Below are 14,276 nucleotides of genomic sequence, written 5' to 3'. Positions count from 1 at the left end.
GTAACTGATAAAAGTTCCCCTACTTCCATGTTGCCCTCAGTGTTCAGAACAATGCTATTCAATGGTTTTGTGGAAGATCTAAATCAGTATGAAATCCTTCTTATGTTTTAATGCAGAGCTCATCGTCATCAAAAAGCAGTTCCTGACATGCAGCCACTGTTTCCTTCCCTTCTACTTTCAAGAACAGTAGTTCCCCAACAGTAACTGCTACCAGTTACTCTCCTGAGAGGATCAGCATGTGGCATGAAGGACAGGATCTTCCTGAACATTTACTTCTACTTTAGTAGATCTACACTGGTCCCTTACACACTCAACTGAGAAGTGAGTCTTCTCGCAAAGGTCAAGAAAAAAGGCCCTTCCGAATCTTAAAGATGAGACAGTTAATTCGTAGTTACACATTGCTACATCACAGCTAACAAGAAAAAATCAAAGCCCAAGCCAGAAAGTTACTTCTTTTAAATCCAATCATCCTTATAAAGGTAACCTCCACCACCACCGCACCCTTCCCCCCCCACCCCCTGCCCCCCTCAAAAAAAAAAGAAAAAAAAAAAAGGGAGTAACAACAGCAGAACAGGAAAAACAACCACAGTGTTCTACTCTGCTTAGCAGGTGCAGGACAAGATGTAGCAATCAATTGCAAAACATACACTTCCAAACACAACAACAATCCCTCCTGTAAGTACACAAGCACAATCCCAAATTTCACGTCACTTTTCAGAGAAATAAAGTGATACTCGATGAACCAAAGATTTGTTTGTTTTTGTTTTTCACCCTATACTGGCTCCCATTCTTTAGCCAAAGGTAGCTTAGAAATTACCAAGCGTCTCTGAAACCCCAGATCAGTCACTCTCGAAAGCCAAGTTGTGTTAAGAAAGTAAAAGGAACCATCCTCAGTAACCACAACACCTTTCAATATGTGGCCTGAGCTCTCACCAGCTACTTTGAACTTGTGACTGGTATCAGCAGAGTCATCATGTGACTCCTGCTGTTACTGTATTAGAGAATGATTACAGTACATTTTTTTCTCATTTTAAGGCATGCAAACCACGTTTATTCTCAGAACCTCAGCATACAAATATTGGCTCTCCCAATAAACAGAAAACTGCAAATAAATCTTACTTGTCCAATTTCAATTACTTACCAGAAGACCAAAAGTCTTTGGTAAGATACTACTGTTTTTCACTCTATATTTAGCATAAGACTTCTAAACAATGAGTTTGGGCTTTAGAAGACAAAACTACTCATTAAAATACTGTATTTAAAAATCCTGCACATATTTCTACTCTTTAAGCTTTTAATTCTACAAGCTCACCATCATTAGAAATCCTGACCAACATTGAAAGTGCTTTATTTTTACTGTAAAATACATTAATGTTCTTATAAAAATACCAAACTTAATTCTCTCAAACAGTACGAAGTACTGAAATTACTATTTTGCACTGCCATATCAGCATTCAATTGTGGCTTTTAAACTTTCAAACCACTGTCTCAATATTTAAGTTGGGCTGTATTTTAATCTACACAGCAATAAGCAAATGACCTAGAAACTAATCAGTTGCTATGACTGTCTACTTGACAGAGCTCCACAAATTTTAACAGACATGAAAAGATTCAATTTTAAGAGTTTAAATGTTATTCCTCCACATATACATATATATATTTAGAACAAATGAAATATCAACTCCTTAGAATATTTTTCCTTTCTCCTATTCTTTGCCATATTGCATTTTGTAATTCTTTAGGCCCAGTTTTACTTGAGCTATCAACATACAACTTACACACATTCAACTGAAATGAACAAATGCTTAGTTTTCACAGAATGAAATATCCACTTACAGCATCTTGGCCTTAATCCAACATACTCCATGTAAATATACCCCGTAAAGCTGTTTAAGCATGAACAGCTGATGCGACTGAAAACTGTCAATCAAGAGATGATCTGCATGCATACGTAAATGTATCCAGCTTCTTTCCCAGCCTCAAGGATTCATAGGTTTTAAAGCAGAGCCAGCAAATGAAAGATTTGTCACAGGCCTCCAAATATAAGCAATGCATACTTCTGTGACTTAAATAAGGGTACATGGGTATAAAGAACTCACCAACCCCCTTGTGAAATCTAACTTCTATTTTACTTCAGCTGATCATGGTTTTTCACATCAAAATAGCAAATAAAACAGTATCACTAAAAATAAGCTATTTACTCAGCACATACACTTGGGACTTAAGGTATTTCATTCAGAAAAAAAGTGGAAGAACTTCCAAAAACATAAATTCTAAGAACGGCTAATGAATTGAAGATGTTCAAAGATCTTATCCTTGTTTCTTGAGAAATTCTACAGTAGCTGAACATAAGGATGTGATTAGGCATAACGAACTCTAAGTTATTTGTTTGGTATGATCTTTTTCAGATGGATCCACAACATTTCTTTAAAATAAAGCTAACAGAAGATTGAAATAGTATGTCACTGATCAGGTGACACACACCTGTTAGCAAGTGGGCATCATTAAAATGGGGTAATAACAAACAAGAAAAGACTAAAACCAGTACACTTAGTCAATATTCTTAAAAGCAAACCCTTGTTCCATGAAACTTCAAACACAGTATTTCCATTCAGAGAAACCACTTTCTTTCCTGGTCAGTTGCAAAAAGTTTCAAAGGGCAAAGAAACATATTAAATTCTGCAGGTTATTAGATATTCGTACTACTAAGTTTGGAATTACCGTTTTGGAGATATAGAGAAAGGAAAGGAAACACAAAAGTAGATCAAGGACATCCAAGATTTTCCCTTATAATAGTTCTTGAAAATAAGCTCACCTGTATGCATCGTCTTCTTTCAAGTCTCATATCATCCTGTGGGGTTGTGGGGACATGGGGAGTCCAGCAGGAAACAACACTACAAAAATGAAGAAAAAAGAAATATAAATAAAACCAATAAGATACCTCAATAAATGTAAACCTCTACTCTGCTAGATTTGCATGTTTAATTCAGCCCTTGGTCTCAGGTAGAGCCACAGATGTAACCCAAGAAGTTCCAACAGGAAATGAAGCTCTCCAACATTAAAAGCAAAGGTGAACATTACGAAGTCCATCTGACACAATTTCAAGGATTGTCTTAAACCTTCAACTTGTCATTCAACATTTTTGAAAATCGAGGTCATCAAAAAGTTCTCAAATCTCCCAAACTGAAACTCAGAACAAAGTTTATAAAAATTCTGTGAGCTTTTACCAAGCCAGCAGGCTAAAGAAATGTAAGTGCACACAAATCCACGATGTAGAACTCTATTTTTTTTTTCATATCTCATATGAAATTCATTTAAGTTCACTTTAAATGCCATTAAAAATGCTCAGAACAATGAAATTATAACTTTCTACAAAACAAGGAGATATAAAAGGTTTTTATAGCCCTATCAAAAGAATAGTGGAGATTATATAAGTGAAAAAAAGAAAACAATAAAACCACCATATAAACAACACCTGGACAAAGCAGTTTTCAATTATTTGCTTTTCACATGTTTTGAAATGAAATATCATCATCACTTAGAACCTAAACAAATATCAAGAACTTTTACTAATAACTGAGAATTTTAGAGAACACTTGATACATTTAACTCCAGTAAAGTGTTTCTAGCCCTGGGCCATCATGGCAGCAACTCAGTCCCAGCCCAGCCCCTCATCACCAACCAAACATTGGTGTGTTATTAACCCCATCTGGGCTGAAACCAGGCCATGGAGCACAGTGCAGTGCCAGCTCCAGTGATGAAAGATAATTTTATGGATTTTGATACACTGGCTTGTGAACAGCAAAACATATGCATTCGTGCTTTCTGTTTTGATAAAGGAATTTGAGAATAGGTTCCAAACTTGCCAAAAACCAGTCAACATTTTATTTGCGACTGCATTTTCATTCAACATAAATACATTACTTGTGAATTTTCAAATGGAATGCATAGAGTTGCAACTCAAAATTTGATCATGTCTCTTTACTAGACTTTTATAAGCAGTCTCCTACCAGAGAGAAATATCCTCTGCTTCACCATCACATTTTATTCTTGTCATTGCTTTTGGCAATATATACATTTGTGAACACATATACATTCATGGATGAAGCACGGGAAAATTTCATCAAAAATCTCTACTGAACACCTTGAGAACTCACTAAGAATTGCAATCACTGCCATTGAACCAGACTGATGTGTTAGTTTCACAAAAACAAGGTCACATGTCCCTCTAGTTTTATGGTATTGTGGCTCTCTTTTTTTTTATGTTTTAATAAAGAAAAACATTAAAAATTAAAATAAGTTTTGTTACTTTATATACATTCATTATATAATACATTTTATGAGAGCTGCTTCAAAAATAATACCTCCTGTTTTATCATTTTGGCCCATGACGTCAGAAGCTGATGGTGGTGGTATGGCAGTAGAGGTTGAACCAAAAAGATTCCATTACATGTTGTTGTCATGTGACAGATGGCAGCAGACGGGCAGTCTGACACAATGGTGTCTGACAGGGAAGTGTGTGTGTGAAGCAAAGGTGTATCACTGAATTCCTCCAAGTGGAAAAGTTTGCACCCATTGATATTCATCAACATTTGCTGAAAAAATAGTGTTTTGTAGCTGAGAATTTGCTCTATTAAATAGTGTTATTGTGCTCTTTGTATCAGTTTTTGTTTCCATGGAAATAAATAGGAGGCATTATTTTAGGAGCAACCTACTACTTGTACGCAGCCCAAGACAATTCCTCTTCACTCAGTGTGGCCCAGGCAAGCCAAAAGGTTTGACACCAACGACCTAAGGCTACACAAGATCCTACAAACTAGGTGCTGACATGCCTAAGATACTGCTGTGTGGACAGGAAAAAAAACAAACTCAGTCTGGTATGCACGCTACATGTATATACCATACAAAGAGGTGCAGTGAGTCCCTTGCACTAAGCATAGTCCAGCTCAATTCAGCAGAGGCATTCACTTGCATTCAAAAACAAGCAGAGAGGAAGGAAGAACAAACTCATCTCTACTTAACAATAAATACTCACTAGACTTAGATAAACAAACAATAAAAGCCCTAGAGTGCTAGATACATGCAGCCTACATGGGTATCGTAAGGTTACAGAGCTGTATTCCCATATTTGAAACTCTCTCCAGCCAAGATTCTTTTTGCTTTTAAACTGCAGTACCTGTGGACACTAGTATTATAGAACATTCTTCCAGAAGATTTTGCCAGGACTGAAGACATCACTATTCTGTCTTTGCCATCTTGTAGTTCGAATACAACAAGAATCTCCTCTTGTTTATTCACTTCAGTACAAGGCCAGTTTCACTGAATCATAGACTGGCTTGGGTTAGCAGGGACCTCAAGGATCAGCAAGTTCCAACCCCCCCCACCACAGGCAGTGTTGACAGCTGCTAGATCAAGTACTAGATCAGGCTGCCCAGGGCCCCATACAACCTGGCCTTAAACATCTCTACAGATGGGGCATCCACAACCTCTCAGGGCAGCCTGTTCCAGCACCTCACCACTCAATCAGTGAAAAACTTTCCCAACATCTAATCTAAATCTTTCCTCCTTTAGTTTAAAACCATTCCCCCTTGCCCCATCACTATCTACCTGTGTAAAAAGTTGATTTCCCTCAAGTTTATAAACTCCCTTTAAACAAGGAGGTCACCCTGTGGTCTTCTCTTCTTCATACGGAACCAGCCCAGCTCCCTCAGCCTGTCTTCACAGGAGAGGTGTTCCAGCCCTCTGATCATCCTTGTGGCCCTCCTTTGGACCCTCTCCAACAGCTCCACATCTCTCCTGCATTGGGGGCCCCAGACCTAGGCACAGTACTCCAGATGGGGCCTCACGAGGGCAGAGGGGGACAATCCCCTCCCTCACCCTGCTGGCCACTCCTCTCATGATGCAGCCCAGGATACTGTTGGGCTTCTGGGCTGCAAGCACACACTGCTGGCTTATGCTAACTTTTCCATCTAACAGGACCCCTTAAGTCTTTCTCAGCGGGGCTGCTCTCAAGAAGTTCATCTCCCAGCCTGTATACGTAGCTGGGATTCCCCCAGTCCAAGTGCAAAACCTTGCACTTTGCTTTGTTGAACCTCATTATGTTCACATGGGCCCACCTTTTGAGTTTATCAAGGTCCTTCTGGATGGAATCCCTTCCTTCTGCAATTGTTTCAATACTGACAGTTTCAACACTGTTCATTTAGTTCAAGCTATCAACAAAGATAACTTGAACAAACTTAGCTGACTTTCAGCCAAAATAGATTGTAAAGCATTCATACAGTATCTTCTGTCAATGGGACGGTGAGCTCCAAAAGAAGCTCAGTAGCATATCTCCAGTGCTTTACAACAGCCTAGAATATTACCAAACTGATGGCAACACCAGCAACATATAGCAGTGCTGTCACAGGCAAAACAGAATCACATTGTGACAGAATCATGGAATATCCCAAGCTAGAAAGGATCCACAAGGATCACAAGGTAGTCCTGGCTCCACACAGGACTACCGATAATTAAGTCATATGTCCGAGAGCGTTGTCCAAATGCTTCTTGACCTTCGGCAGCTTGGTGCCATGAAGGCTTCCCTGGGGAGCCTGTGCCAGTGCCCAACGACCCTCTGGTTAAGAACCTTTTCCTAATAAACTATTTGAACCTGCTCTGAGGCAGCTTCATGCTATTCCCTGGAGTCTTGTTACTGTCACCAGAGAGAGATCAGTGCCTCAGCCTCCATTCTTCTTCTGAGGAAGCTGAAGACTGCAATGGTCATCCCTCAGCCTTCTTTCCTCTGGGCTGAACAAACCAAGGGATCTCAGCCATTCTTCATATAACTTGTCCTGCAAATTTTTATTCTGAACTACGAGAAAATGAAATCATTTGATAAGAACATGCTGTCTAGTGAACAGAGAATTTCAAGCTATAGATACACAACTTCAAATCACACATAGTTCATTTTGTTACAGCAATAAAGCAACTTTATACAAATGGGAAGAACTGCCTTTTGCTGATAGTCTATTACTCTAGAATGTTCTTAGTTCACTTATAATACTAACTCATTTAGAAATATCCACCTTGCAAAGGATTCGCAAAGGTATAAAAAAAAGGAGAAACCAAACTAGAAGGGTATCACAAGGAAACCTGAATCATTTTTTAAAAGAATAATCTAAAGCTACACGCAATAAGGAAAAGTTGCTGAAGTAACTATGAAGTCATTAACGGCTCACAGAAGGGAATCAATACATCCACCCACTTCATAGCTAACCAGCAGAATGTACCCATCACAAACCAATGCATTTCCCCAACCTGCTTACAACCACAAAACAATTCCTCATGCTGAAGAACTGGATGACTATTGTGGAAGCGCAGAGCGATCAGTAGCAGAAGGCAGCTGTCTGCCACAGTGCAATATTCTAGGAATTGACCCACAATCTAAAAAGCAATTTTAAAACATTAGCCAAAACCAAAAATAGTTCGATTGTATGATATCAGTACCACAGACACAACGGAAAAGGGTAACATTTTACACTATTTTATCCTTTACTAAAAAGATACAACTTAATAGCACATAATAGCTGCAGGGGCAACACATTACACACAGTTACTGAGTGTCTTCTATTGTGTCTCTGCATTGCTGAGTTCTTAAAGCCAAAAGGCAAGTTTCAGGTAATCATAAATCAATGATGAGAGTAAGCAAGAACATATCTCACTCATCACACAATCTGCAAGACCATTACTAGATTACTAAAGGAAAATGATAACATTTATTGGGCTTCAAGAATGCAAACTGGAATTAAAGAATGGAGAAAGGAAGAAATGACAAGAAAGGCGTCAAAAAACAAATTATTTAAAGTGGTATAGCAGAAGAATAAAAGTGAAGTATTTCACCTAAACAAAGAGAGCAGTTCTTAGAAATCAACTGTGTATGAAACCACCATGCTAAAACTGTACTTCAAGGTTTTATTTCCTATTTTACTTGCTGTTGCTTTCTAGTCTTCATCTGTCCTTACCAAAACAATGCTCTTCCTTTGAGCTCTTCAAAATACAGATGATGGGATTACCTACCTTTCCAAAGCAATGCCACATTCATTAATAACTTTAAGTGTAGAGTTCAACTTCACTACAACATGCTTACTTAAATTAGTCAAAGATGCTGAGTATATCTTCTACCAGGTTATACTCTACCATTGTAAAGATGGGAACTACAAAAAATATAAAGCTTTGTGTCTTTGACTTTTCTTCACTCTACAAGCTGAGGTTGCCTGTTAGCCTTTTTGAGGTCATTGTGTGTTATTCCACCATATTCCTTAATAGCATTTTCTCCTTCTTTGAAGACACTCAATATTCAACTTACTTGCCAGTAGGCTCACTATAAACCAAAGATGGTTTCAGAACTGTCGTACATACAAAAACCTAATGAAGTGCAAAAAACATTACTAACATCTCTCAAGAGGTTTCATCATCCTTCCCCCCCTTTTTTTTTTTTTTGTGTTTGCCTGGATATCAAATTAGATCATGAGTTTTTGCAAATGGGGACAATTTTATAACATAAGAATACAACAGGAATCCAGTTCACCAGGATCTATAGGTAGCAGAGCTGTAAGAGTCTTTTATACATACATACACATTATTTCATAAACCTCAAATAGCTAAGTCACATAATATATTGAATATTTAGTTTCCAAAATTGATATTAAAGCATTGACAGTTAAAAGATTGCTCCATACAATGCAAATATGCAAACTGTTAAAGGCAACAATCACAAATACCTTTAAAATGAAGGCCACATTTTCACCACAACTTGGGTTTAATTTTAAGCATCTGTGTAGCATTCCTTCACAACAAATTTAAATGAGAGTTTTCAGAATATCGACAACAGAACATGTAAGAGCGTGAACTAAAAGAAAAGTCTGCTGGGTAGGATTTTACTTTTTACACGTTACTAATTAAAACTTTGTACACAGATTTATTTTCCTTATTTGGTTATCACTGCATTGTTATAAGATTCGGCATGGCACTTCCAGTGAAGAATTGAAAGATTGTGCTAGCTAAACAACTACATTCTGACATCTCCTTTTTCCTCTGTGAAGAGGTTATTGAGTATTACTTCAGAAGTTACAGTAAGTACCAGAGAAATCTCTGACATTCACTGCTGTAAGAGGTGAACTGAATTCAGGTCACTAGCCTTCAGTAAACGCAAGCCTGTTGCTAGAAACATAAAATACAAATTCTTACTTAAAAGCAAAAATAAACATCTATTTACTGGTAAAATTATCCTGATCTATATACTTACTGAAATGATTGAGATGATTAACATATTAGGATATAATGGAGAAAGACACATATACAGCTACACAATAACAAATTCATAAGCTTTTGTTAACCTGCATCTCAACAGCCTACTCTTTAAAATACGCGTGGGCAATAAGTGACGCCGTTCAATATAAGACATGCTGAGTGGAAAAAAAAAAAAATCAACAAAATAAACAGATTTAGTAAATTATTTAAAATATTGCATAATAAAATGTGAACTAAAATCAATACTGATTTTTAATAAAAAAAATTCCACAGAGTGTTAGCTATTATCAGCTTCTAGGACTGATTCCCAGAGACACTCAATTGAGGAACTTCCAAACTATTGTTCTTACAGCACCTGGCACATACATAGCATTTTGTTACTAAGTAAAAATCCCGTGAGTTAGTCAAATTGATACACATCTGGTCAAAAACATAAGATGATTTTGGGCACAAACTGGAACACAGGAGGCTCTGTCTGAGCACCAGGCAGCACTTCTGTGCTGTACAGGTGACAGAGCACTGGCACAGGCTGCCCAGAAGCCAAGGAGTCTCCTCCTTTGGGATCCTTCCAAACCCTACTGGACGTGGTCCTGGGCACCCTGCTCTGGTGTCCCTGCTGGAGCTGGGGCTGGGCCACATGGACCTAGGGGTCCCTTCCCACCTCAGTCATTATGGGGTCCTGTGAAATTTATTGAAGTTACAGTGACTATAGGAAAGCTATGGTAATGCAATTTAATTGTTGTACATTGTTGAAGTATAAATAGTGCAGTCTGAATGCTATCTCCAGTCCTCCAGACATCAACACAGATCCTCAGTTAAGAAGTTATCTTCTGATATCTTTAACGTGTTAATTAAAAAAAAAAAATCCAACAGCTGCAGTGTTATGGGAAGAGACTTTTTCGGTACATGGCTGGCTTTCAAACCAGTACGAGAAGGTCACAACAATGCAAACCTAGTTTATACTAAACTTTGTTAACACAGCATTCATGCCAGGAGCTTGTGTTATCCTTTAAACTACCAAATAGGTTTCAGTGCACACTGCTGAACTATATTAGTTTCTAGATCAACATTTTTCAGACACTTGTGAAACAATTACATCCAAACCAAAACATACGTACCATCCTTATTCTTGTATACCGTAAAATTATGATTGTCAGTGCTCTAAAAAGCACTAGTTCCTCTAAAAAGAAAATGCTGTGAATGACTAGTTTCACTCATGCTAAATTTACACTGCGTGATGCAAGAACCCATCCTTTAAGTGTGAAAGCATGTGCAAACAGCTTTACTGAAATCACAAAGTTTCTCACTCAAATTCAAATCTGGCAAAGGCAGAACTACAGTTGCAGTTCAGCAAGAATTTCTCCTCAATAGCAGTACTGCTTAAGCAGACTGCATCCTTTCCACTACTACCCGCTCGGTCAAGAGCGTGTTACTGTTACAGAATCAACTCAGCAAACAGCAGTGATGAAGGTGGAAAACAAGGGGCAGCAGGAGGAAAAAGACCGTGACTTTTAACCCAATTCTCTAACCAATTCTCTAACCTGATTCACTGGAGATGCGCGGTACAACTGCAGCAGTAACCTGCCAGAAGGAACAAACAGCTGGGACAAAAAGGGGAAGTTTCCTAAGCCAGCACTGCTGACAAAATACTAAACATTAAAGTGCACCTAATGTTATTACAGAAAGACCTAGAATGGTGTCACATCAGGTGAGACTTCGGACTGCAATATGGATCTCCAAAACAGCTGATTCATAACATGGGCATGGGTTGGTTTTTTAACCCAACTTCTTCAGGAAAACAAAGGCAAAACTCACTCTTCTAAAAAAGAAAAAAAAAAAAAGTACTCTTTTCCTTGAACTGAACAGAGCAAACCTTACAGTTGACCTATACAGCCATACAACTTAAGGTTTTTTTAAACAAAAATGGTTTGATCATGGTAACCATGGAATAAAGTGTACAGTTTCAGGGAGTATTAAAGGGATGCAAAATAAGAGGGGGGGAAAGAGACAAGGGAAGACACACAGGCTAAATACAGTTCAGTTACATTAGATTTATTTAGATAATTTGTATATACTTATTTCCTTACTCATTGATTAAAATATTAATTTTTAGAAGGACAAACCTAAAATACTTACCGCTTTACTGACTACATAAGGAACCACAAGTTAGAGCAGGAAGTTGCTTCTACCTATTTAATACTGTTAAGCAAAATGGATATGGTTAAGTTTTAACTCTTTTAGAACAGCCACATCGTGCCACTATTTACATTCCCCTCCCTCATCCAAAAGCAAAGAGATGCTACAGCAGGAGCTGCCCATCCCCAGCAGCGTCACTGAAACATTCACAGTAGTTTGATGTCATTGAATTCCTATAACCACATACTTTCCTCTTCATGTTAACACATACTTCCCACCTGTAACTCCCTTAAAAGGTGGCATCTTATACGCAAGAATGAATGAATTTCTCTTAGAAACAGAGCCATTTTAGTTAACAACTTATACATGAAATAAACAGTAGCGTGTGACTGAAGTTGTAATTCAAAGTAGACTACCTATGAGGGCTGTAAACTAGTTTAGCGCATTTAATTTGCTCTCACAGTTGTGAAATGCTTCTCAGAGCAGAGATTTTTCCATAGATGTCCTCAAAAACATTGATCATTTCATGTACAAGAACAGTTTCTGCTCCTTGTAGTTAAGAAAAGAACTTCAAAACTGCAAAGCAAAACACATGCCACTACATATTTTCATTCATCAGTTGAGAACTTCAAATCTAAAATAAACGTCTCAAGATGGCGTACTATTCTTCTTCTTTAGTGATCATTGACTTCCATTCTCTCTTGTCCTTTTATTTACAAAACAGACTATCTACTTCTTAGAGACTTGGCCAGAGAGGAATGCTGAGATGTACCAACTCCAACTTATCTATCCTAGAGCTGGGACAGCACTTGCAGTGCTTTCCAGATGAGTAGCATGTACTGAAATGCTTTTACCTCTCAAAATCTGCATGAACTCAGACCCACAATACACATATGTATAGACACAAGTATGCACACTGCATGACCATACACATGTGAGGGAAGGGCAGTTGTTGTTCTTCCCTGCATGTACATTTACTTTAACTGCAATGCCTTTACAGCAACTAAAAGATAAAATTGTATTTTTCAACAGGTGCAGACAACAATTTCCCTCCAAAAGTTTGCCAAAGCAATTGTTGAAAAAATAATTCGAAGAAATGGAACAAAATAAAATGTACATCTGAATGGCACAGTCCATCCACAACTACTAGAGCTTCAAACAAAAATATTATGATACATTCAATACAGTCCAGCTTTGGAAGTGAGCCATCCTTATCAAAACTCATGTGTTACTTGGTTTGTTCCTTAACTTTTTTCTTTTCCTTTCTAATTCTGCCCTGAAGCATGAAAAACTCCCTATCATGCCACAATGTACATGTAATGCGATATGGAAATTAATGAATTCGTAGGTTATTATCATGTTTTAATAAGCATTCCTGTAACAGAATTGGTTAAAAATAGAGACAAAGTAGAATAACTACTGTAAAATCTTACTCAGACCACAACAAGCTCTGTTAAAAAATACTTTATATACTTAGGAAATTATCCGTATAGCATGTCTAAATGAAATAAGATTATTTCTCCACTTCAACTATAGCAGCAGATAGATTTGACCTTAATTTCAAAGGCAATCTAAAGTTATATATTTCAAGTACATTTGTAACAACCTAGATGTTGCTTGCCCTGATACAGAAAGACCTTCTATCTTTGAAGGCTTCCAAAATATTTTACTACATGGAGATAGGCCCACCGATTGTCTCTGAAATAAAAACAGACAAACAAACCAACTGTAGTTCTGTAAATAGATAGTGCTTTTATAAGACTTTGGTTAAGCGGTTTGTTCAAGCAATGTACAGGCTTGTGTGTTTTTTTAATACTCTTTAAACTTTTTAAAAGCACCATGATATAACTGCTGGTCAGCTGATCCCCATACAACAGCTCCCATTGACAGCTGCAATGCCACAATCTAATTTTACCTTTCGTTATCTCAGAGAATCAGACTGTACATGTATACATACAGCTAGGTGCTCTTTCTTCATGTTAGCCATATGCCTGGATCTTTAAACAGACTTTATCTCCTGAGCCACTGTATATTCCTATCACATTTCTGACAGAAAAGTGATAATGAAGAATTACTGCTGATATACTTTCCACTTGAATACAATATTTACCTTCTCAAGTTCTGGTTTAGGCTAGCAAACTGAAGCTCGTATATTTCTGCTTTGTATTCAAAGAAGATAAATGAAAATATTTAGTTCTCAAACATCTGAATTTTCCTTAATGTATCTATCAAACTTCATCAATTTAGATGGGTTTTCCCATGGATGCTTGCTCAAGTATGTTTCTGAAACACTTTAGTTAAAAGAAAGAGATTTCTTCAGTTAAAAATACACTTTTCTCATCCTGGAAGTCCTGCAGAACTCTTTGTAAAACTTGAAAATAAATCTCTAGCACTTAAAAATCAATCAACAAGTTATCCATTTCTTAAGCTTTCCCATCAAGGCTACAGTCCACGCCATCATTCTGATGGCAAATTCGCTAGTAACTATGAGAAAGATTACAACAACAACTAGCACAGTTAGTTAAGAAAACCGACATTAGATGGAGGGTGGCCTCAGCTCTTCACTTTCTCTCTTTTTTAATTTCTTTATTCTCACAGGGAAATAAACGAGACAGTCTGGCTTATCATCAGGGTGATGGTTATTATGCAGAACAAGTTCTCAAGCTTCACATTTATATTAAAAGAATTGAAGTCAGTACTTCAGAAACAAGGTACACACTGCCTCTCCACAAGGGGGGCAGGGGCTGATTAGCAGGTTGTCAACAGAAACCAAAGCAGTTTTGGCTCACAAACAGTTATTCCTAAAAGTAACTTTAAACATGTCCTTCAAAAGAGAATAATATCTTTTTTTT

At 37.5% G+C, this 14,276-nt stretch overlaps 1 protein-coding gene across 1 annotated transcript in view; it reads right to left on the bottom strand.

The window, feature by feature from the left end:
* The window catches only part of DYRK1A (dual specificity tyrosine phosphorylation regulated kinase 1A), an 84,673-nt gene that overhangs the window by 51,981 nt on the left and 18,416 nt on the right, over positions 1 to 14,276 (bottom strand). The window contains exon 2 of the mRNA XM_021405475.1: positions 2,816 to 2,894. Coding sequence (XP_021261150.1) covers positions 2,816 to 2,825 — 10 coding nt within the window. The 5' untranslated portion in view covers positions 2,826 to 2,894. The remainder of the gene's footprint in view (positions 1 to 2,815; positions 2,895 to 14,276) is intronic.

Source organism: Numida meleagris, chromosome 1 (genome assembly GCF_002078875.1).
Source record: "Numida meleagris isolate 19003 breed g44 Domestic line chromosome 1, NumMel1.0, whole genome shotgun sequence".
NCBI classification, from domain to species: domain Eukaryota; kingdom Metazoa; phylum Chordata; class Aves; order Galliformes; family Numididae; genus Numida; species Numida meleagris.
The sequence above is the reverse complement of the archived record's forward strand: the minus strand, read 5'-3'. Positions and strand labels throughout refer to the sequence as shown.